The sequence below is a fragment of the Aspergillus lentulus genome (genome assembly GCF_001445615.1).
Source record: "Aspergillus lentulus DNA, contig: Alt16, strain: IFM 54703, whole genome shotgun sequence".
Taxonomy (NCBI): domain Eukaryota; kingdom Fungi; phylum Ascomycota; class Eurotiomycetes; order Eurotiales; family Aspergillaceae; genus Aspergillus; species Aspergillus lentulus.
The window spans coordinates 2,870,744-2,894,844 of NW_028322113.1; the positions used below are offsets into that span (position 1 = coordinate 2,870,744).

The 24,101-nt window shown below is 51.8% G+C and overlaps 7 protein-coding genes across 7 annotated transcripts; 4 read left to right on the forward strand and 3 right to left on the reverse strand.

Annotated features, from left to right (window-relative positions):
• Positions 1-168: 168 nt before the first annotated feature.
• Positions 169-6,780, forward strand: ALT_8390 (glutamate synthase (NADH); the record flags this gene model as incomplete). The annotated part of the gene is made up of 4 exons (XM_033561387.2): positions 169-344; positions 428-468; positions 544-6,556; positions 6,630-6,780. The coding sequence occupies 4 exons, from the start codon at positions 169-171 to the stop codon at positions 6,778-6,780; spliced, it is 6,381 nt and encodes a 2,126-aa protein (XP_033417278.2).
• A 761-nt stretch (positions 6,781-7,541) lies between these two features.
• ALT_8391 (uncharacterized protein) lies at positions 7,542-8,126 on the reverse strand (the record flags this gene model as incomplete). The annotated part of the gene is made up of 1 exon (XM_033561386.1): positions 7,542-8,126. One exon carries the CDS (start codon positions 8,124-8,126, stop codon positions 7,542-7,544), a length of 585 nt encoding a protein of 194 aa, XP_033417277.1.
• A 537-nt stretch (positions 8,127-8,663) lies between these two features.
• ALT_8392 (EMI1 family protein) lies at positions 8,664-9,350 on the reverse strand (the record flags this gene model as incomplete). Its single annotated transcript, XM_033561385.2, has 1 exon — positions 8,664-9,350. One exon carries the CDS (start codon positions 9,348-9,350, stop codon positions 8,664-8,666), a length of 687 nt encoding a protein of 228 aa, XP_033417276.2.
• Positions 9,351-9,708: 358 nt separating this feature from the next.
• ALT_8393 (mitochondrial escape protein 2) lies at positions 9,709-17,079 on the forward strand (the record flags this gene model as incomplete). The annotated part of the gene is made up of 8 exons (XM_033561382.2): positions 9,709-9,892; positions 9,952-11,694; positions 11,749-12,267; positions 13,038-13,089; positions 13,148-14,588; positions 15,123-15,537; positions 15,611-15,822; positions 15,889-17,079. 8 exons carry the CDS (start codon positions 9,709-9,711, stop codon positions 17,077-17,079), a joined length of 5,757 nt encoding a protein of 1,918 aa, XP_033417273.2.
• A 310-nt stretch (positions 17,080-17,389) lies between these two features.
• ALT_8394 (WD40 repeat domain-containing protein) lies at positions 17,390-20,284 on the forward strand (the record flags this gene model as incomplete). Its single annotated transcript, XM_033561381.1, has 8 exons — positions 17,390-17,429; positions 17,489-17,646; positions 17,698-17,849; positions 17,905-18,851; positions 18,904-19,038; positions 19,086-19,217; positions 19,269-19,567; positions 19,625-20,284. The coding sequence occupies 8 exons, from the start codon at positions 17,390-17,392 to the stop codon at positions 20,282-20,284; spliced, it is 2,523 nt and encodes an 840-aa protein (XP_033417272.1).
• Positions 20,285-20,714: 430 nt separating this feature from the next.
• Positions 20,715-21,818, forward strand: ALT_8395 (uncharacterized protein; the record flags this gene model as incomplete). Its single annotated transcript, XM_033561380.1, has 2 exons — positions 20,715-21,000; positions 21,082-21,818. 2 exons carry the CDS (start codon positions 20,715-20,717, stop codon positions 21,816-21,818), a joined length of 1,023 nt encoding a protein of 340 aa, XP_033417271.1.
• Positions 21,819-22,242: 424 nt separating this feature from the next.
• ALT_8396 (putative tetracycline transporter) lies at positions 22,243-23,687 on the reverse strand (the record flags this gene model as incomplete). Its single annotated transcript, XM_033561379.1, has 2 exons — positions 22,243-23,556; positions 23,619-23,687. The coding sequence occupies 2 exons, from the start codon at positions 23,685-23,687 to the stop codon at positions 22,243-22,245; spliced, it is 1,383 nt and encodes a 460-aa protein (XP_033417270.1).
• Between the last annotated feature and the right edge of the window lie 414 nt (positions 23,688-24,101).

Here is a 24,101-nt window from a genome sequence, read left to right on the forward strand (position 1 = left end):
GACCCCGAATACCTGTGACGACAGTCTAGACGCATCTCTCTTTTCTATACAGCTACTTGACGGCCGCCCCGCCCCGGTCTTGTCTGCGACGTCCCTATTCCCAGTCCCAGTGCAGCAACAGCCTTCCCAACCCTGTAATTCCATTCTCTGTCGGTCGCCGGCGGAAGAATGGGTCTTAATTTGCAGGAACTCTATGGCCAAAATATAGTTGAAGAGCAGAAACCGAACGAATATTCGGAGTACCAGCCAAAGCGTGGCTATGGCTGGGCTAACACTTTGCCCGAGAGGCAGGGTCTCTATGACCCCGAATATGAGAAGGATGCTTGCGGTGTAGGATTTGCTGCGTATGTTTCACATCTCCCCATGGATGTGATCTGCAGGTCAGATGCTCCGGAACTGTCATTGACTAACTTCTGCGGTTATCTAGTCACATCAAGGGCAAACCAAGCCACAAAATTGTCAGCGATGGTAGGATCACCCCTTTGGTAATCGCCATCGAGCACGATCGAGTAACAGCTCGCTGACCTCTTTCTTCACTGATAGCTCGCAATCTGCTTTGCAACATGACTCATCGAGGAGCCGTTGGCTCTGATGCACGAGATGGTGATGGTGCCGGTGTCATGACCAGTATTCCGCACAAATTTTTCATCAAGAATTTCGCCCGAGAAGTCGGCGTTGAACTTCCTCCGCTGGGCCAGTATGCCGTCGGTAACTTGTTTTTCAAGCCGGATCAGGAGTCTCTTAAGGAGTCCACCGCCAAGCTCGAGGAAATTGCAGAGTCTCTCGGTCTGCGGGTGCTAGGGTGGCGTGAGGTCCCTCGCGACTCAACCATCTTGGGTCCTGCTGCTCTGTCGAGAGAGCCGATCATCTTGCAGCCATTTGTGGTCTTGAAGTCCGCATATGGTGAGGGGAATAAGCCAGAAAACACCGATCCTGAGTCGTTCGACGAAAGGACTTTCGAGCGACAGCTCTATGTTCTTCGGAAACGAGCCACTCACGTCATTGGTCTCGCTAATTGGTTCTACCTGTGCTCCCTCAGCAACAGAAACATTGTCTACAAGGGTCAATTGGCCCCTGTTCAGGTGTACCAGTACTACCACGACCTCGTCAATGTTGATTACGAAGCGCACTTCGCTCTCGTCCACTCCCGATTCTCTACCAACACATTCCCGTCTTGGGACCGTGCACAGCCTCTGCGATGGGCTGCCCACAACGGTGAAATCAACACCTTGCGCGGAAACAAGAACTGGATGAGAGCTAGAGAAGGCCTTCTTAAGTCTGACATTTTCGGTGACGAGCTGGATTCTCTGTACCCGATCGTTGAAGACGGTGGCTCTGACTCGGCTGCCTTCGATAATGTCCTGGAGTTGCTGATGATCAACGGTGTTCTTTCTCTGCCCGAGGCGGTTATGATCATGATTCCCGAAGCTTGGCAGGATAACCCGGCCATGGACCCTGCCAAAGCTGCCTTCTATGAGTGGGCTGCTTGTCAGATGGAGCCTTGGGATGGACCTGCGCTCTTCACTTTCTCTGATGGGCGTTACTGTGGTGCGAACTTGGACCGCAACGGTCTGCGTCCTTGCCGTTTCTATGTGACCGATGATGACCGTATTATCTGTGCCTCCGAAGTCGGTGCCGTGGACATTGACCCGGAAAGAGTCGTTCAAAAGGGTCGTCTACAGCCTGGCAAGATGCTTCTGGTTGATACTGTGGCCGGTCGTATCATCGATGATGCTGAACTCAAGCACACTGTCGCCCACCGTCAAGACTTTGCCGCATGGCTCGACAAGGAACTTTTGAGACTGCCTGACATCAATCGAAAGTTGCTGGAACAGAATGTGGATCTTAGTTACACACTCGACGACACCACTGTTCAAAATGACCCTCGGCTCAAGGCCTTCGGTTATTCGTTCGAGCAGGTCAGTCTGCTTCTCGGCCCTATGGCTGCCGATTCGAAGGAAGCCCTCGGTTCAATGGGTAATGATGCTCCATTGGCCTGCATGGCGCAGCAACCTCGCCTTCTTTACGAATACTTCCGCCAGCTCTTCGCTCAAGTCACCAATCCTCCCATTGACCCTATTCGGGAGGCTGTTGTCATGTCTCTCGAATGCTATGTCGGTCCTCAGGGCAATCTCTTGGAGATGGATGCGTCGCAGTGCAACCGTCTGCGTCTTTCCTCCCCAATCCTGAGCATCCCCGAGTTTAATGCTATCAAGAACATCAGCCAAGTCTACAATGACTGGACGGTGAAGATCATCGACATCACTTTCGAGAAGAAGAAGGGTGTCCCTGGTTACCTCCAGGCCCTCGATGACATTTGCGATGCTACCACCGAAGCAATCCAGAATGGTGACAAGGTCATTGTCCTCTCTGACCGGGCAACCTCCGCCGATCGAGTTCCTGTGTCCGCATTGCTCGCTACAGGTCTCGTGCACCATCACATGGTCCGCAATAAGTGGAGATCACTTGCGGCGCTCGTTGTCGAAACTGCTGAGGCTCGTGAAGTCCACCACATGTGTGTCCTGGTTGGTTATGGTGCAGATGCCGTCAATCCCTACCTGGCCATGGAGTGTATTCTCAAGATGAACCGCGAGAAGTTGATTCGCAAGCAACTTTCCGATGAGAAAGTCATTGAGAACTACAAGGCTTCTTGCGACGGAGGTATCCTGAAAGTCATGAGCAAGATGGGTATTTCTACCCTGCAGTCATACAAGGGTGCCCAAATCTTCGAGGCTCTCGGTATTGATGACAGCGTCATTGACCGGTGTTTCGCTGGAACTGCCAGCCGCATCCGTGGATTGACTTTTGAGCTGATCGCTCAGGATGCGTATGCCTTCCACGAACGCGGATACCCATCTCGTTCCGTCATTGAAATTCCCGGACTTCCTGAATCGGGCGAGTACCACTGGCGTGATGGAGGCGAGGCGCACATCAACGACCCCGTCAGTATCGCCAATGTACAAGATGCTGTCCGTACCAAGAACGACAAATCTTACGAGGCTTACGCGAAGGCCGCTCATGAGCAGATCAAGAACTGCACTCTGCGTGGTATGCTGGAGTTCGACTTCGAGCAACGGAGCCCCATTCCTATCGACCAGGTTGAGCCTTGGACTGAAATCGTCCGTCGTTTTGTGACAGGTGCCATGTCGTACGGATCCATCTCCATGGAATCTCACTCCACATTGGCCATCGCCATGAACCGTCTTGGTGGTAAATCCAACACCGGTGAAGGTGGTGAAGACCCTGAGCGTAGCAAGCGACTGGAGAATGGTGACACCATGCGCTCTGCCATCAAGCAAATTGCCTCCGGCCGTTTCGGTGTGACTTCCCACTACCTTGCTGATGCCGACGAGCTGCAAATCAAGATGGCCCAGGGCGCTAAGCCTGGAGAGGGTGGTGAGCTGCCCGGCCACAAGGTCGTCGGTCCCATTGCCCACACTCGTTACTCCACTCCCGGTGTTGGTCTTATCTCGCCTCCACCTCACCACGACATTTACTCAATTGAGGACCTGAAGCAGCTTATCTATGATCTCAAGTGCTCCAATCCTCGGTCCCGTGTTTCCGTGAAACTGGTGTCTGAGGTTGGTGTCGGTATCGTAGCCTCCGGTGTCGCCAAGGCCAAGGCTGATCATATTCTGATTTCCGGTCACGACGGCGGTACTGGTGCTTCTCGCTGGACTGGTATCAAGTACGCCGGTCTCCCATGGGAACTGGGTCTCGCGGAGACCCATCAGACCCTGGTCCTCAACGATCTGCGTGGTCGTGTTGTGGTCCAGACTGACGGTCAACTTCGCACTGGTCGCGATATCGCTATCGCCTGTTTGCTGGGTGCCGAAGAATTTGGTTTCGCCACCACTCCCTTGATCGCTCTTGGTTGCATCATGATGCGGAAATGTCATTTGAATACTTGTCCTGTTGGTATCGCAACTCAGGATCCCGAACTCCGCCAAAAGTTCAAGGGCACGCCCGAACACGTGATCAACTTCTTCTACTATGTGGCTAATGAGATGCGTGCTATCATGGCCAAGCTCGGCATTCGCACGGTCAACGAGATGGTTGGACGTGCTGAGTTGCTCAAGGTCAGGGAGGACATTCGCAGCGCCAAACAAGAGAGAATTGACCTCTCCCTCATCCTGACTCCGGCTCACTCCCTCCGTCCTGGCGTGGCTACTTACAATGTCCGCAAGCAAGACCACCGTCTGCACGTCCGCCTTGATAACAAGCTGATCGCGGAGTCCGAATTGGCGCTGGAGAAGGGTTTGCCTTGCAGAGTTGAGTGTGACATTGTCAATACTGACCGTGCCCTGGGCGCTACTCTGTCTTACCAGGTCAGTCGCCGCTACGGTGGAGCCGGCCTTCCTCAGGACACCATCCACGCCAACATCAAGGGCTCTGCTGGTCAGTCATTTGGTGCTTTCCTTGCTCCTGGTATTACTCTCGAACTTGAGGGTGACGCCAACGATTATGTGGGCAAGGGTCTTTCTGGCGGTCGTCTCATTGTCTATCCGCCTCGCGGTGCTGCGTACAAGGCAGAGGAGAACATCATCATCGGTAACACTTGTCTCTACGGTGCTACCCGGGGTACCTGCTACTTCCGTGGTGTGGCCGCTGAACGTTTTGCTGTTCGTAACTCCGGTGCTACTGCCGTTGTTGAAGGTGTTGGTGACCACGGTTGTGAGTACATGACCGGTGGTCGTGTGCTCATTCTTGGCTCGACCGGTCGTAACTTCGCTGCTGGTATGTCCGGTGGTATCGCCTATGTCTTGGACATGAATCAGGATTTCCTCTCCAAGGTTAATATGGAGATGGTGGAGGTTTCGGGCCTGGAAGACCCTGCTGAGATCGCCTTTGTTCGCGGTTTAATCGAGGACCACCACCACTACACAGGCTCAGAACTGGCCGCTCGTATCCTCCTGGACTTCACCCGTGCTCTTCCCCACTTTGTCAAGGTGTTGCCTACTGACTACAAGCGCATTCTGGAGGAGGAAGCTGCCAAGGCAGCCGCTGCTAAGAAGGCCGAATTCACTATCCCTCAGCTTCCCAGCACTCCTGCCGAGAAGCCCAAGCACAAGACGGAAGGAGAGGAGAAGAAAGCCGAGATGCTGGACATTGAAGACAGCGTGAGCGACTCAAAGACTGAGAAAAAGAGGTCCGCTTTGATCCTTGATAAGACGAGGGGTTTCATGAAGTACAGCCGACGCAGCGAGAAGTACCGCAACCCGGCTACTCGTACCCGGGACTGGGCCGAGCTGTCGAGCCGTCTCAGCGAAGATGAGCTCAAATATCAAAGCGCTCGTTGCATGGACTGTGGTGTCCCCTTCTGCCAATCTGACACTGGTTGCCCTATCTCCAACATCATTCCCAAGTGGAATGAATTAGTATTTGCGAACCAATGGCAGGATGCTCTCAACCGTTTGCTCATGACCAACAACTTCCCGGAGTTCACTGGTCGTGTCTGCCCTGCCCCTTGCGAAGGCGCCTGTGTGCTGGGCATCAATGAAGATCCTGTGGGCATTAAGTCTATCGAGTGTGCTATCATCGACCGTGGCTTTGAGATGGGCTGGATGGTTCCTCGTCCACCTAAGACGCGCACCGGCAAGACGGTCGCTGTTATTGGATCCGGACCCGCTGGTCTCGCCGCTGCAGACCAGCTTAACCGCGCTGGGCACAGTGTCACTGTCTACGAGCGTGCTGACCGTATTGGTGGTCTGCTGATGTACGGTATCCCCAACATGAAGCTTGATAAGAAGATCGTCCAACGCCGTGTCGACCTCATGGCCGCCGAGGGTGTCAAGTTCGTCACCAACACTGCCGTTGGCCCTGACAGCGAGGTGTCCCTGAACTCGCTTCGCCAGAGCAATGACGCCGTCGTCATCGCCACTGGTGCCACTGTTGCCCGCGATCTGAAGGTCCCTGGCCGTGAGCTCGACGGTGTACATTTTGCCATGCAGTTCCTGCACCGCAACACCAAGTCTCTTCTCGACTCGGGTCTCTCTGACGGCGAGTACATATCTGCCAAGGACAAGCACGTTGTTGTCATCGGTGGTGGTGACACTGGTAACGACTGCATTGGTACCTCTGTTCGCCATGGTGCCAAGTCTGTTGTTAACTTCGAGTTGCTGCCTCAGCCCCCGCCAGAGCGCGCCCGTGACAACCCATGGCCCCAGTGGCCCCGTATTTACCGTGTCGACTACGGCCACTCTGAGGTCAAGACCCACATGGGCAAGGACCCTCGCGAGTACTGTGTCATGTCTACTGAATTTGTCGACGACGGTAACGGACACGTCAAGGGTATCAACACTGTCCGTGTCGAATGGACCAAGAGCGCCTCTGGCGGTTGGGATATGAAGACCATTGAGGGTAGCGAACAGTTCTTCCCTGCGGACCTTGTTCTCCTTTCTATGGGTTTCCTCGGTCCTGAAGACCGCCTTCTGGGCGATGAAATTGAGCGTGATGCCCGTAAGAACGTCAAGACGCCTCCAGGTCATTACTCAACCAGTGTGTCCGGCGTCTTTGCTGCTGGTGACTGCCGCCGAGGACAGTCCCTCATTGTCTGGTAAGTCTACACCCATACAAAATTCACTCAAGGCTGGGTAAACCAACGGACCATAACTAACATTGTCTTCTAGGGGTATCAACGAAGGCCGTCAATGTGCTCGTGAAGTTGACAGCTTCCTGACGGGCACCAGCTCTCAGCTTCCTGTGACTGGTGGTATCGTACGCCGGCCAGCCATTGACATGGTCCCAAAGACAAGCGAGACCACGACTGTTGTCGCCTAGACGACTGGGACCTCGCTACGTCTGGGGCTGTGACAGTATTTCCATGATGATAATGATTTAAGATATCTTTTATTTTGTTGTTGAAAAGTCCGTTGATTGATCCCGAATCCATTACAGGGTGGTCAATTGTATCTACCATGTTAGGCGCATCACGATTACATGGATGTGACCGAGGGAGGCTCACTGACTCTTTTCACCTCTCGCACCTCACTTTCTGATTATTCTCTGAGAATGGCGGGTTTGCTTTTGGTTGCAGCGTCGTTTTCAGGATCTATGGCGAACATTAAGGTGTCGCCGGAGCTTTTACGATTCCCGCAAGTTCTATGTCTTATGTTTTATGTACATATCTTTTTCTATCATCAATCTGAAACTTATTTTATATTTTTTTGTGCTGTTTCTAGTGTTTCAAAGGAAGCGAAAACAAGGAAATAGAGTAATTCAGTCTTGCAAGATGGAGGATTGACCTCGGGGTCATAAGTGTAAATCTGCTGGCAGGAATGTAAAAGGAAGACACACAAAGGAGGCGTACCTCATCTGTCTACTGTTTCGTTCCGTCCAGGATGTTCTTGATTGCTGATAATGCTGCTCGACCATTTGAATGTCCGAGAAAAGAGTTGAGACTCGTCGAGTCTATTCTGCTTTTGAGAGCCGTTATTGGAGGTAAGAGCTTACCTTCCCCGTCGCCAGTCCTGATTCCTAATGCCAGGAGAAGGCTACCTGGATGTCGTGACACTTCGCTATTCGTTCTGCATTCATTCATCTCAAAGCGATCTTCCCGAGCTCGACGTGGACGGAATGTGAGATGGCGACCTGGCAAAGCGGAACGTATCTTTCAAAGATTGTCTCCTTGCCTTTTGGAAAAGCTGTCTCTCGTCCTGGCACATGACCTCGTCCAGAACCACGTCGCCGGAGAAGTACTCCATGGCGCTGTAGTACATGTTCAGACGGTGCGTAGACTCGTCGACCATGGCCCGAAGATTCCTCTGGACCATCTCCTGATCCAAAGGAGTGGGCGGCTTCAAGCATGGCTTGGCTGCAACCCTGCACGGTGATGGGCTAGGGCTGCGCACACGCTCGCGGCTTCTGTAGTTGGGGCTGGAAATCTCAGTGACGGGACCCCAGCGGACGTTCTTTCTGGCGGGCGGGGCTTTATCTTCCTGGTGGTTGTCGCTGGGTCTTCCATGCGACTGCGTGCACTCCAGCGGATACCTGTTGTCTTCGTCAGTGTGGGAGCCGTGATTACACGCGAAGCGGTCTGAGAACCGCCGCCGTCTCCGCGAACGACGTCGTGGTGGTGGAGACGACGGTGTTGATTGGGGCCTTGGAGGTGAAGAAGAGCAGTCCATGATGAGGATGATTAGGAGCAGGAGGTTAGTTAGACGAGATTTCATCTTGAAGCTTGGTTTGGGGGCTTGAGGGAATGCAGGAATTGTTGAGTTGTAGCTTCATTATTTCGCTGCGCTGTTCCTCTTCTTTTATAATCATTGTGGTCTGCTCAGCCTCTAAGGTCTGTGACAGTGATATGAGACATGCGTTGACTTGGAGCCTTGATACTGAGCCTCGGTGCAGGGTAAACAATGAGAACAAGGGCATTGGTGCGGATTCTTCTTTGTCCTTGTTCTAGACACAATGCTTTGTATGTATCACCGGCGGAGAGCGTGCTTTCGAGTCATGAAAGAGCAGCTATGCATGTTTGAAACTGGAGCGACGGGTCAAGGATGATAAGACTTGATTCATTCAGTTTTATCCCAGTTGCTAAGCATAAGAGATGTACTCCGTAAGTCCACAATGTATAATACAATCGTCCCAGAGGGGGCAGGTATCCAATCCAGACGGTATGAAAGAGGCACAAGAAAGACAGGGGCCCAAAGCAAAGAATGGCTCTATATCCCACCAGCGCTGCGACTTGCCTCCTCCTCGGCCTTCATCTCCCTCTCCAGTGCGGCAAAATCTCCCTGGAAAGCGTTCTGCACTGGCTCCCTCCGAAGGTCCCAGACATCTTCACTGCTCGGCCCCGTCTTGTACTTGACGGCCTTTTTCCGGTAGTGGTCCCGAATCACTTTCTTGCGCTCTTCGTCCGCCATTCCGCGGGCCTTCATGCACAGCCAGAAATTATCCCAGTGTTCGCTGCACGACCGCAGCTCGCCGTAGCGGTATACGTTCACAAACTGGCCTCCAAACGACTGACAGAAAAACGCGTAGTCAAACGCAGAGCGGCAGGACATGGAATCGGGGTAGAGAGACTCGGGGGCGATCGAAGCTGGAGGTTGCGGAGGGCCGGAAGGTGACGGTGATGATGAGGATGAGTGAGATTCTGAGACATTGGACGACTGCTGTGGTGATTTTGTTCGTGATACGTCGGCCTTTAAGCTCTCCAGCAACTGGTTGAACTCTGCGTCCGCTTGTTCCTCGCGGCTCAACGGCCGAGACTGCGACGATGGCGTGGTGGTGCCTGGTGCCTCTGCTGCGGGTGATGGGTGCGGCGCCGCATTGTCGGACAAAGAAGGCATAGAGGAGGTTGTCTGAGGTTCCTCCTCCTTCGAGGGGGATGATCTCCAAAGCCAGCCCATTTTGACTTTATCGTGTGCTGGGAGATTATGGGATGGAGGGATCTTTTTGTCTTGTGGATCGAGCCATCCACGTCAATAAATTACACCGTTGAATGCAAAAACGATCTTCATCTTCGGAGGTGTAAATTTCGCAGTTCATCCTGCAAACGCGCTGTGACGGTAATCTGGAGCAACTTATAAACATTCGTGTAATAAATGTTGTTACATGCTGTATAGACTTTACACATGCACTCATGATCGACGTCATAAGCAGTTACCAAGCTTCCCCTCATTGAAAGTACTCTTGGATCTCAATCATCACAATCATCTTCGGCAGCACTCTTCTTCAATTTTCAAAAATAATGTCATCCTCGCCGCGATGATGCGAACTCGAACCCCGGGTTTGGTACCTCGAATCTGCCAGACCCCTCTATCCTGGAAACCTTCTCCTACACAACTGACTCGAGTCCGCTATGCAAGATGGAGTACTTCACATGCAGTGTCATGGCTCGAGACAGGACACATTGATCTGAAAGAAAACGAGGGACTCCTTTTTATCAATAGTAAGACCTTGCCTATCTTCCATTATCGACCTGCGCGTAACTTCATGCTTCAAAAATAGATATCTTTCCGTCTAAACTCCAATGGCTGCTGCGGGGCCCGCTGGGTGGTATGCGGTCCTACGAGGAGGCCGTGAAGCGCATCGACAGACCGCATTTGGCCGCATCGGATACTTTTCAGATCATCCAACGAGTGGTTCCAAGGAACCTGAATATCCAAGTTAAAGAGGTCGTTCCGCGGTTCAGGGAAGGCGGCGCGTTTGTCAAGTACACTCGTCCAAGCAACGTCAACGACGACGACATTGAAGCATCTATCAAAGAGAATCTGAAAGAGAATCCCATTAGGCCCTGGTTCAATCCTTTTCAAACAGTCCAAGTATGTCGGGTTGTTGGAAGGCCTTGGATAGAAGATCTCTACCGCATTCCAAGTCCCCGCCTCAAGGTTGCGTTTCACCCTGTGTCCCCCGAAGCATCAGCGGCAGACCTGAACACGGAGACTCTATACACTCTATTTCGCCCTTATGGGAAGATCAGAGACATAGAAAAACAGCCTTCTGACTCGAAGGTCACGCCCAGATACGCCTTTGTGGAATTTTCTCGGCCCAAGTACGCTGGCATGGCGAAGAACTGTATGCACGGAATTACCGTCCCAGAACAAGAGGGTGGCGGCAAATCGGGCACTCGGCTTAAGATAAAGTACGAGCGGAAGATCAAGCTGTCCATGATCAAGGACTGGCTTTTGAGTCATCCCAGGATCGTTATTCCGGTGCTCGCCGCCCTCTTGGCCGCCATCACCGTCACCATCTTCGATCCAATGCGGACATTTTTCATCAAACTGAAAATAAAGTCGACACTTCAGACCGAAGAGAATGGTGTGGTGCAATGGATCCGCAAACAGGTCAACAAAGCAAACATCATATATTTTGGTCGCAAAGGGGCGGATCCTCGCGGGCTCACTGCCATTTGGGAGGACCGTCAGGAAGACATTACTCGACTGCAATCCTGGCTAATGGAGAATGTGGAAACTTTCATCGTTGTTCATGGACCCCGTGGCTCGGGCAAGCGGGAGCTTGTGTTGGACCGGGCCCTGGTCGATTACAAATATAAGCTAGTCCTCGACTGTAAACAAATTCAAGACGCACGGGGTGACAGTGCGAAAATTGCCAGGGCAGCCAGCCAGGTAGGCTACCGGCCGGTTTTCTCATGGATGAACAGCATCAGCAGTTTTATCGATCTCGCGGCACAGGGCATGATTGGGACCAAGGCAGGGTTCTCGGAGACGTTGGACGCCCAGCTGAGCAACATCTGGCAAAACACGGCCACCGCTTTGAAGAAAGTGACCTTGGAGCACAGAAAGAAGAATGACAAGGACTCGCATCTGACCGATGAAGAGTATCTTGAGGCTCATCCTGAGCTTCGCCCAGTGGTGGTAATCGACAACTACCTGCACAATGCTTCCGAGAGCAGCGTTGTGTACGACAAGATCACCGAGTGGGCCGCTGGCCTAACAGCCGGAAACATTGCCCATGTCATATTCCTCACGACCGACGTCTCGTACGCCAAACCTTTGAGCAAAGCGTTACCAAATTCGGTTTTCCGCACAATCACCCTGGGTGACTGTTCTCTGGAGGTCGGCCGAAAGTTTGTTGTGAATCACTTGGCATATGAGTCAAAGGATGGAAAGACTCAGCCAGGGCGGGCTGAAGAGCTGGAGGACCTAGACGCTTGCATTGAGACCTTGGGAGGCAGGGTGACAGATCTTGAATTCATGGCACACCGTATTGAGGCGGGAGAGACCCCGCGAGGTACGTCAAGAGCACCAGTCACGTTCCATGATAGTTTACTAACATACGCTCAAGGCGCGGTCAACCGCATTATCGAACAATCGGCATCTGAAATTCTCAAGATGTTCCTTTTGACGCCGGAAACTATAGAGCAGTCGTGGACCCACGAACAGGCTTGGTATCTGATCAAAAGGCTTGCAGAGTCCAAAGATGGTGCTCTGTCATACAATGAAATTGTTCTCTCCGAGCTCTTCAAAGAGAATGGAGAGATCACCCTTCGCGCTCTCGAGCACGCCGAACTCATTTCAATCACCGCCGTCAACGGCTGCCCCCAGACGATCCGGCCGGGCAAGCCCGTTCTTCGCGCAGCCTTCAAGAAGGTCACTGAGAACAAAGCGTTGAGCAGTCGGATGGATCTCGCAATCATAGCACAGAAGGTCAACAAAGAGAATAAGAGCATCGGAAAGTACGAGGAAGAACTCAGCCTGCTGGGCTCACTGCCTAGGCAGCCACGGGAACTGACAGACCGAATCCAATGGTTGCTCAACAAAGTATACAGTTCGCAAAACAATATTGCGAAATATGAGAAGGAAAGTGCATATTTACAGAAGATTCTTCGAAGCGAACATTGATTGGATGATGTATGGGTCGTGAGTCGCGTCAACCGGTTATGTTTGATGATGTAACGATGTGTGTATACTATGTCAATGGAATCAGGTTGAAATTCGGAATTCGCTCTAGCATAGCGGCTTGAAACATAGTGAAGCACCTCATGATAGCAGCAGTTTGAGTGGTTGACCCTCATTAGAGGAGGAAGACAGTAAACTGCTGAGTAAGCGGATGATGTAAAATTACGGTTCCCATACTTACCCAATATTACACAATCCTGATGATGAGGATTCAAGTTCCTTCTGCGTTCAATGTATCTTTTGTTCTCTTAGATTAATTGAATAATTATTGCCATCGTGAAATTGCGTTGTTCTTTTTATTTAAGTAACTTTGGTCCCATCATTCGGGCTTCTATTGCTATTTGACTATTCTCCTGGCTTGTCTTCATATGTCTGTTTTCCCTCTCTTGGTCTCTTAGCATTCCCTCCATTGCCAGGGCAGTGTCCCCTTTACAGCTTCTGCTCGGTTTTCTCGCATGGGGATAATGGAAACCCATAAATTAGCCCCAAGTAGCCTGCTACAATTGTCTATGGACGATGTTCGAGAGTGGCTGTGGCCGACCTTGCTGGCTATTTTTCTCTTCTCATGTCTCGCTACCCGCATCATTACTGGCCTCAAAAGCTGGCCCGGTAAGAGTACAGATGCAGGAAGTCCAAGACCAGTAAGGGTAGTCCCCTACTGGCTCCCATGGTTAGGACATAGCATTCCATTTGGCTGGGATCATATCAACTTTGTTCGAAGGGCGAGGTTCGTGCTTACGTTGCCTATCAGTTGTAGAGAGTTGAGTGGCTGATTGGAAAGACAGAGATTACATGGACGAAGCTGTGTTTGGCATTATTTTGGGTGGCTCGAAGCACGATGTCGTAGTGTCACCGTCGCTCACTAAGGCCATCCTGGCCTCCCGTGGCACATCTTCTACGGCATTGATCAATTATACGTTGGAAAAGATCGGGGGTGATAAGGGCGCGATTCGTAACCTCAGCGCCACTGACCACCATATCATCCATCACAATATCCCCAATCTCTTAATGCGAGAACCATTTCTCACCGAGGCCTCCAAGGCCGCCAAGGACATCACTGAACGCGAGACACCCAATCTAGTGACGTTCTGTCGTAGCATGGTTGACCAGGCGCCGTGGGAGCGGAGGAGCGAAGCTGAAGTTATCGACGGGAAGGAGAAGCCTACGGCTGAAGTGAACCTTTTTGCTCTCGTGCGAAACTTCGTAGGACACATCAGCACATCCGTGTCCATGGGGCAAGCTTTTCTTGAAGCCTTTCCTAACTTACTTGATGATATGTGGGACTTTGATAACAGATTCCTCGCCATGTCGTTTGGTGCTCCTCGCTGGCTACCATTGCCAGGTCTCTCGGCCGCATATGCAGCGCGTGATCGCATCTTGGATGCCTTTGCAGCCTACCACCAGGCGTTCGTCTCTTGGGACGAAGGGAATGACCCTGGTGTCAAGTTTCGCGACCTTGACGATGTATCGGAGCCGATGAAGCAACGGATCAGGAAGTTCAAAGAACTGGGATTATCGCCAAGGTCCAGCGCCCCTGGTCATTTGTCTCTTTTCTGGGCCCTGAACGCCAACTCACCCACCGTTGTTTTCTGGCACATTCTTCGCATTTACTCTGACCCTGCTCTTCTGGAGGAAATCCGAAAGGAGATTGCTCCTTTTGCAAATGCCCATAGACCCAGTCGCGAGGAGACAGGGCTCCCATTCCAAGAACCTGCAAAGATCTCCCTTGATCCGGATGAGTTGTTTCGATCTTGCCCACTACTCAAAGCCAGCTTCTATGAGACCATGCGATTAGATTCAGCAGGACTTTCCTTTCGTGAAGTCACCTCTGACTTGACCGTTACTGAGTCCCCTGAAGATGCTGCAGCGGCCAATTTGGGGGACCCACGCACTTACCGAATCAAAAAAGGGGGAAACATCATAATGGCTCATGGGGTGGTTCAGAGAGACCCTCAACTCTTCTCTAACCCGGAGCAGTTTGATCCGCTACGGTTTATCGTCACAGATCCGGACACAGGCGCACAGAAGGCGGACATGCACACCATTTATCCATTCGGGGGCGGCGTTTCTGGTTGCAAGGGCCGCGCTCTCGCTGAAAGGACGATTCTACTATTCTCTGCTGCAATCATTTCAATGTGGGACATCGAACCAGCAAGTGGCAAAGAGTTCGCAATTCCAGGACATAGACCTTCCAGCGGAGCGTATTTGCCTAAGAATGACATTAAAGTACGCTTGAGAATGCGCGTATAGACATTGGAAAGACTGCAACTCATTTCTTCAACACCAGCTGGACAGCAATGACGAGGGCATTCTCTTTTGACGTTTCGGATGACGAGCGATGTTATGATTTGGGAAATATCTCTTTCTTTGGATGTAAATATTGCCGCTTGTCACCATATTTAAAAGCCTGTCCATGAATTCCCCTTTGACTGATCATTGGGCCGTCCTCGGGTTGGATCATTGTGGTTCCTGTCATGATATTCAATTACCTTATCATGAACCAGTCTTGTTCATGAAGAGTTTCATCTCTAACCCTCAGAACATTGGTGTACTCCACATGTGGATGCATCCTGTTACTATGCAGGCGATGCGGACAAATATCCGGATCACGGAGTTGTGCCGATATTGACGCTATCAGGATATTTGATCGCCTCATCAGCGAGGACATCGACTGTTCATGTTCCGCCTTCGAATTCAAAAAAGGTAGCCAATACATAGTTTGAATCTGTTTATTGCTGTGCTCAGTCGACAACGATGCAGGACAACAAGGCGGAATATTCCCCGAGCGGAGACTATGATCTATCAGCAGCTATATCCTCTGACTTTGGTCTGCGTCAAGGTCTGACTTCTTACGGAGACGCACACTTTTCCCTGTTCCTCAGAAAAGTCTTCATAAAGGCATTGGGATACTCAGAGGATGCTCTGTCCCGTCCTATCATAGGCATCATCAATACCTTTTCGGGGTTCAACCCCTGCCATGCGAATGTACCCCAGCTGATCGAGGCTGTTAAGCGCGGTATCCAGCTCAATGGGGGCCTGGCGATAGAGTTCCCTACTATCAGTATACATGAGTCATTCTCTCATCCGACCAGCATGTTCCTGCGCAATCTGATGAGCATGGATACGGAGGAAATGATTCGAGCCCAGCCGCTTGATGCGTGCATCATGATTGGAGGTCCGCTTACAAGCTTTCCTCTTCTACATAGCCAGCACACCGAACATAGGATGGCCATGACTGACTGAGCTAGGTTGTGACAAAACCGTTCCCGCACAACTCATGGGTGGTATCTCGGCCAACAAGCCAGTCTTGCCGCTTGTAACAGGACCGATGATGCCGGGAAGCCATCGTGGACAGAGAATAGGTGCCTGTACTGACTGCCGCAACAACTGGGCGGCTTTTCGCGCAGGGGACATAGACATAGAGGAGATCTCGGCTATCAATGACGAGCTGGCACCGACGGTTTGTCCCTCCCTGCTACAGTGAGGCACCATTGGTGATAGTGCGTCTACTGACTCGGGCTTCTAGATCGGGACCTGTGGTGTGATGGGCACTGCCAGTACGATGGCTTGCATTACCGCCGCTCTCGGGTTGATGCCCCTGCGAGGCGCTTCTGCGCCCGCAGTATCATCCGCCAGGGTCAGAATCGCAGAAGAGACGGGGGCACATGCTGTGGCCGCGGCACTAGCTAAGAGAAGACCTCAAGATATTCTTTCGAAAGAGTCGTTTTTGAATGCTATCACAGTCCTTCAAGCGATCGGTGGATCGACAAATGCCGTCGTCCATCTGATGGCTATTGTTAATCGGCATCCCAAGCTCCAGGGAGTTATAACGTTGGATACTTTCGCAGAAATTGGGCGACGCACACCTTTGCTGATTGATCTGAAGCCCAGCGGTGACAACTATATGAACGATTTCCATAACGCTGGGGGTATGCTGGCACTACTGCATACCCTTCGTCCCCTTCTACATTTCTCGGCCATGACGATCTCTGGCCAGACTTTGGGCGAGGTTTTGGACGCTTCTCCTTTTCGCACATTCCCATTTTCGCAGCAGGTTATCAGGCCACTATCAAATCCACTTTACCCTTCGTCTTCTCTCGTTGTCCTCAGAGGAAATATCGCGCCGGATGGAGCTATCATAAAAGCGTCCGCCTCGAAAGATCGCAGGCTCGTTTCCCATACAGGACCAGCTGTTGTGTTTGAAAGTCCAGAAGATCTGGCTAAAAGGATTGATGATCCAGACCTAGACGTGACCAAAGACTCTGTGCTTGTCTTAAAGGGGATAGGTCCTATTGGCAATCCGGGCATGCCAGAAGCCGGTCTGATACCTATACCGCGCAAGCTAGCTTCTGCAGGGGTCAAGGATATGCTGCGTCTCTCGGATGGAAGAATGTCAGGAACAGCAGGTGGCACCATTGTCCTTCATATTTCGCCAGAGTCAGCGCTGCCCGAGTCACCATTTGGGGTGGTGCAGACTGGTGACATGATCACTTGCGATGCCGATCACGGGAAGCTGACCCTGGAGATCTCCGATGAAGAACTGAAATCACGTATCCAGACGAGGAAGAAAGAAGGCTCGGATTTAGCCAAGGGCTGGTTGGACAGAACACGGAGAAGAGGCTATCGGAGCTTGTATGAACGGTCAGTCAATCAGGCTCCAGACGGAGCCGATTTTGACTTCCTAACGGCCGTTGGGCCATCAGATGTCAGTAAATAAATAACTAGCCAACCATATGTCTACCTACAATCCATTGATAAGAAATACTCATAATGGTCTACTTGCCCTGGCCCCGTGCCCTAAGCCCTGCGTTTCCTGATCGGGTCAAAAGTAATTACGCCGCGTCGACGCGTCCCCGCGCAAGACACGCGTTGGCGGTGATTCTCCGCATTGCGCTGTCGGAGAAACCTCTACTGACTCTAGTAGTGGAATTGACCCAGCGTCGAGCTGGATTTAGATGTATAGCGCAGAATTTATGACTGTGCTTCCAGGGCTCACCTCTACCGGCATTTACTGATCGGTATCTACCATGGCGACAGAAGCGCTCCGCCCCAGAGGCAGACCGGCTCGTAAGTGAAGCCATTGGAATAACATCGGGACTTGACTAACCGTGTTTTCTTTCCCTCAGATACACCCGGAACCACTGTGTTGACGTACACGCCGGATGGTCGTCGGATTGTCACTGGCGGTTCCAACTCGGCGATCCGAGTCTATACAGTCGGCGAAGACGGCGAACCGAAGACGATCGACGACGGCGTTGATGGCAATTTGGGCGTTGTTGCTACAGTATGTCAAACATCTGTTCTCGAGGCTGCTGGAGACTAATGCGCTTCGCAGAATGAGTCGTTTATTATGGGAGCGGAAGATGGCACCGTCTGGAAGTATGGGATAGGATCAGGGAAGATGGAACAGCTGCTTGTACGATGCGCGCTGCCCGTCCGAGACCTAGCCCTTTCCAAGGACGGAGAGTGGGTGGCAGTTGCAAGCGAGTCAGTCTAATTCTACATGAAGCTGCTCTTCGCGCACAATGCTGACAGTATCCAGTGAGCTCACAGTCAAGATAGTCAACATCGAAGACATGACGAAAGTTAAATACCTCCGAGAGCAAGCCAAAGGCACGAAACACGTTTCCTTCGATCCAAACGGACGATACATAGCCGTCTCGTGCACGGACGGTCTTCTCTACATTTATTCGACTTTCTCGGACGAACCAGAATTAATACGCAAATTAGACGGCGTCATCCGACGACTTGAAGCGGAGGACGAAGCAACGGCAAAGATCGCCTGGCACCCTGATGGAACAGCATTCGCAGCTGCAGAAGTGACTAGAGACATCGCAATCTATTCTGTATCTGAATGGAAGAAGGAAAAGGTCTTCTCGGGTGGTCACAACGGGGATATTACCTCGGTCAGCTGGTCACTGAATGGGGCTCTTCTTGCGACAGCTGGTGCCGACAGCAAGATTCTGATCTGGGAAACCAAAACTCAGCAAGTGCTGCATCGCTACGACTTTGCCAACGTTATCAATCTTGCTTGGCATCCTGCCAATAATTCGCTCTCGTTTACAACGTCAGATGGGGAGCTTTTCATCTACGATGGATTTGTGCCGAAGGAACATCAGCATCATATCCAGAAGCCTCTCCAGGCCGCCCCTATCTTCCCTGGAGTGTTGGCGGAGGTTTCTGGGAATGCAGGTCGATCATTGACAAACAGACCGAAGGAGTCAATAGAGCGGCCAGGAAGGGGAGGGACGCCCGATTCCCTCGATGATCTCCTTGGTTCTGATCAGGGCATGGAGGACTTCGTCGAGGATGATGATGGGGCTGGTTATGCGGAGGGCTTCAATCTCTACGGCAAGCGAACAAATGGACATCTCGACGACATTGCAGGCCCTGCCGAGAAACGATTGTTGACCAGCTATACAAAACCCAAGGCACACCCTCCTCTTCAGCCAGGGAGCACACCTTGGAGAGGAAATCGGCGGTACCTCTGTACGTGTTCGCTTCGAGCGGCAGCCGAGTAACAATGTGCTGACTGAGCTAGGTTTGAACCTGACCGGCTGTGTTTGGACAGTCGATCAAGAGACGCATAATACGGTGACGGTGGAATTTTATGACCGAGAACTACACCGTGACTTTCACTTCACCGACCCTTACCTCTATGACCGCGCATGTCTCAGTATGGAGCATTATCCGATTGTATAGATGCAGGCTAATTATTTCTAGACGAGAATGGGACTCTATTTTCGAATAACCCAACCGATGGCAGTCCCGCTACTATATTCTACCGCCCTCATGAGACCTGGACGACGCGTGCGGACTGGCGGACACAGTTACCTCAAGGAGAGTTGATCAGAGGTAGGCACTGTGAGCCCGCTCATTCAAGACTGGCAGCTGACGGAGATGTAGCGCTGGCGCTAAGTGATTCATATATTGTTGCTGTGACGACCAAGGACTACGTTCGTGTGTATACACTATTCGGAACGCCTTATAAGGTGTACAGACAAAAAAGCCCGGCTGTGACGTGCGCTGCATGGCGCGATTATGTGATGACGATTGGTAACGGACCTTTGGGGAGCGATGGCCTCACAGCGACTCTCACGTACTCCATTGAGAATGTCAAGAGGGATGAAGTATGTCAAAACGAGGACGTGGTTGCTCTTCCCGAGGGCTCAGAATTACGAAGCGTCTTCTTTTCCGATACAGGGGTGAGTTTTCCTTGCGGATCAATGACAATATTGATGGCATACTCATGATACTACTAGGATCCTTGCATCTATGATTCCGAAGGTGTCCTCCTCATCTTGCAGCACTGGCGTACTAATGGCCAGGCTCGCTGGGTTCCACTACTTGATACAAAACAGCTTGAGCGATTGGCAGGCGGGCGAAAGGAGGAAACTTACTGGCCTGTGGCAGTCGCGCAAGAGAAATTCCACTGCATCATTCTCAAAGGAGGAGATAGATATCCGTACTTCCCTCGACCACTGCTCAGTGAATTCGACTTCCGGATCCCTATATCCGACAGGCCGCAGAAAGCAACCGACGACGAGGGCGATGAATCTCGCAACGATGCTTCGGCGCGGTTTGAGGAGTCTTTTGTCCGTGGCAACGTTCTTCTCTCTCTGTTCCAGGATCTCCTGTCCTCAACCAACGCGACGCCCAGTCAACGGGCTGAGCTGGCCAGGAAAGAGATTGAACTGGACAAGATTCTACTGCAGATGCTGGCAGTTGAGTGCAGAGAAGGTGAGGAGCGAGGCATGAAGGCCTTGGAGTTAGTTCGTATGATGAAGGATCGCAATGGAAAGATGATCGAAGCCGCAGCCAAGATCGCTGAACGATATGGGCGAGGCGTACTGGAAGACAAGATTCGGGATCTGGCCGAGAGGCGATACATGGGAACAGGCGATGATGATGAACTGGCTTAATTCTGGGGAGATTCTATCCTAGTCCCTGTATATGATTATGATCTTATTTGGGGTTTGGGTTTCGGCACTTTCATGGGTAGCTATATCGATATAATTCGGCTTTATGTACAGTTTTGATATGGACTGATCTCGATATTCTCCAGTACGGGGACTTGGCCGTTGTATGTGTATATGCTCGTCCGAACGTTGGTCGATGCTTCGGTTTGGCTTCGGCGAATCTCCCGACGTCATCGGCGAAACCAAACCGAATTTCGACTTCACGCTTTAGTAGTGAATCTACTGAATCTCAGCCCGTTGCCGTTACAACCAATATAATCTCAGACATATGGCTTGACAAGCGCTTCTATTTTGTCGTCTAGTACGGCTTTCACTTTAGTTTTACTCTTATGCATTCCCCTTTTGAGATATTATTCCCATTTCCGACGTCGTGATGCCCAAGTTGCTTTCTGCTCCGTCTCATCCTCAGCATATTCGATGTCTCCTCCAAGCTCCACGGAAATCGATCTCTCTGTCTGGTTCCCGTCAGTACTTTGTGTCGTCTCCAGTGCGGCCTTTGGCACAGCCACGGCACGGGATTCTCAACGATCCTTGGCCAACGCCCATATCGCCCACGCTCTTCTCACAGACGCATCCTGAATCGTCCATAGATGGGCTGAATGGGGGGCCGCAAAATGACCATAAACCACCCGACGAACGGATTCTGAAACTTGGAAAAAGTACGTGTGATTGTCCCAGGATGAAGAAATATAAAATTGTCGATAAGAGGATGGAATCGTGCTGACGGTGCCCTTCCGCAGCGCTACGCACTCTCTCTCCTCTACTACCTACTCTACTCATCAATCCTTTACCTCCGAACATCCTTTCGCCGAACATCACACTTCATTTATTTCCCTCGACGCATCCGCACCTTCCCACGGTGAAAGGTCGGACATTGTATCGAGCCGCGCTCTGGACTGTCCCTGTGGCGTGGAGCAGCTTGCCGCTAGTCGGCAACGTGAGATTGCAGATTCTCAGCGAGCGGATCGTTCGTGCAGGCACGGTCTTAGATCCGGATGGATGCAGCGAGAGCGAAAGCGGAGATGAGCGGCTAGTCGTCCGATGGAGGACAGAGCCCAGGCGAGAGGGTCATAAAGATGGCTCTGCCGGTGCTGCCAGCAGGTCCAACAAGGCCTTGTCGTCCTCGCCATCATCGGAAAAGCTCAGCCATGCTTCTGCGAAGAATGGCGTCAACAAGGGGCTCAGCGTGCTTCTGGGTGGGGATGCTCCTATCTTCAAGTTGTCGAACGAAGAGCAGTTTACTGGGCTGTTCATCTTCTCGTTTGATGAAGAAGGCCGGATCTCTTCGCATACGATCGAGCATGCTGACGATGCGGACGGATGGGACCGGACTGCCAAGTTTGTCACCTTGACTGACTGGCTGATTGGGAAGGCGAGGGGTTCTCTCGACCCTCCGCCTGGGCTGGCGATCCAGGGCTGTCAGACCTGTAGCTTTCCCTCGTCTCGCACGCATCGTGGCTCTGACCGGTCGCCATAGCTCACAGTTATAGGCACCAGGATGCAGTTGATGATGGGGGTGTAAGCCCTTTCAAGTGGTCCTCATATAACACGAAGATACTTTGTAGTACGGTTCTACTAGCACTGCTGGCTATATTTGGCGCATGTGTGGCACTCTCACTTCATGTTCTATGGTGTTGGTCGTGTTTTCCTCGTCTGCTGTCTTAAATAGCACCATCTCCTCTTTTGATGTACTTATACTTACGTGTATTATACCCAGCAACGAATGTTATAGAGTGTATGATGAATTTCTGACCAGCCGTCGAAATCGCTTAGTGGTACATATCGAAGAAGTCTAACTTTATGAACAGTCCCGCTTGTTGTCGGTTGATGAATCAGTCAAAAAATCCAGCTATGCCAAAGATATACGCTCAAGAATTAGACACATGCAACTAAAGAAACTGCTAGGCCTTCACCTTGCCGGCCTTGGTCGCAGATCCGATAGGGGGCGACTTCAACGTCGTAAACACACCCACACAAACCGCCAACATTGCGAACCCACCAGTGGTATAAGCAATTTCGCGTCCAACCCACCAGAAAAGCGAGCAGAAGAGCAGTGGGCCTGCAGCCCGGCCTACCTGGCCCCAGCTTCGCAGTCGACCCAGCACGAGGCCGCGCTCTCCTTCCCGCGCTTCAAAGCTACCAAGGCTATTCAGGCCGGTCACAACCGTAGCACTGGTCACCGCCAACAGAGCACCGGCCAAGTAGAGCCCGGCGAGCGAAGAGACTCGAGCCAGGAGGAAGAAAGAGATGGTGCAAGCTACGACTCCGGCGCGGAGAGTCATGAGGGGCGGTAGACGTCGGACGACGGTCCCTTGGAGCAGTGAGGCGATGAGTCCCATCAGGGAGAGAAGACGACCGTTCAGAGCAGATGGAGATACGGTGCTTCCTCCGTAAAATGTGGCAGTAAGGAAGGGAAGCGAGAACTCCAGCCCGGAGAAAGGAAGAAGGAAGAGAAAGTGAAGCAGGTTGAGGAGGGCCGGGCTATTCGTGTGTTTGCGAGGCATCGTCACGTCGGATTTTGAGGCACCAGATTGCTTGTTATTCTTTTGTGTAGAGGGGGCCGTGTCCTCAGCTCTGGGAGGACCAAAACTGAGCTTTGTCAACCGGGGGTGTGTTTCCGGCAGACTGCGATACAGATACAGTGTCTCGGTGACAATAAGGACAAGCGACACTCCCGCAGCGGTCGCAAACGGATTTGCAGCCACCGTGGTGATGTTCGACAAGGCGGCTCCAAGTGCTGGCCCGCAGGTGAACGCAATGCTGAAGCATGCACCCACCAGCGCCATGGTCGAGCCCCGTTGATTTTCGTCACTGATATCCGTCGCAATTGCATGCGCCAGCTGCACATTGCCCTCGCTCAGACCGCCGACAATGCGGCTGGCGAGGAAGGTACGAAAATCCGTCGCGGCGACCCATAGCGCGACACTGAGAGTGTTCCCGACCATGGAGCAGAGCAGCGCTGTCCGTCGTCCATATCTGTCGGATAGTCGGCCGATGAAAGGGGCAGCAATGGCTTGTAGAAGAGAGAAGAGCGATCCTAGCGCTCCTCCAAGGAGTACTATATCATATCGCGAGTCGATCGGCTTTGCGAACGAGTTCTTGTACGCGTTGAGATAGTGGAAGACACGGTTTAGGAGAGAGGTCGGAGAAGGGTCTTGAGAACGATAGAACGTAAGCAGCGATGGAAAGAGTGGAAGGATGAATGTAAAGGAGATCTAACATAAGTCAGTTAAAGAGAGTCTTTATCATCCCATTGGTATGTAGGATTATTCCCCACCAGGTCTAGAAGGAGAGATAGTATCAACACTCGTAGTATCTTCTTACGTTGATCCGCGGCCAGCGCCATGATGATCAATTCGGACTGCAAGTTCGCGAAATCGGCAAATTGGAATAGAGCATGAGGATTAAACAACGAGTGACTCGATCAAGGAAAGGACCAAAGAAAGGAAGAAGAAAAAAGAAAAAGGGACAATTTGGTATCCATCAGGATGAGACACCGATGCCCGTAGCTGATGGGTAATCATTTAAGGTCGAGACAGACCGATTATGTCATAGCCCTGTGCCCTATTGCCAGTTTCGGACCTATCTACTGTTATTGATGCTTTGAAGCTACAATAGAGTCGAAAAGACTGCTGTTGGCGAGATGAATGCCATTCATTTCATTGCTGTTCACCCCAATCTACACCGAGGTTGACCCATTCCTCCACAGACCAGCCATGTCCCCGCGACGCCCTGATGGCAACCTGCCCATCACCGTCAC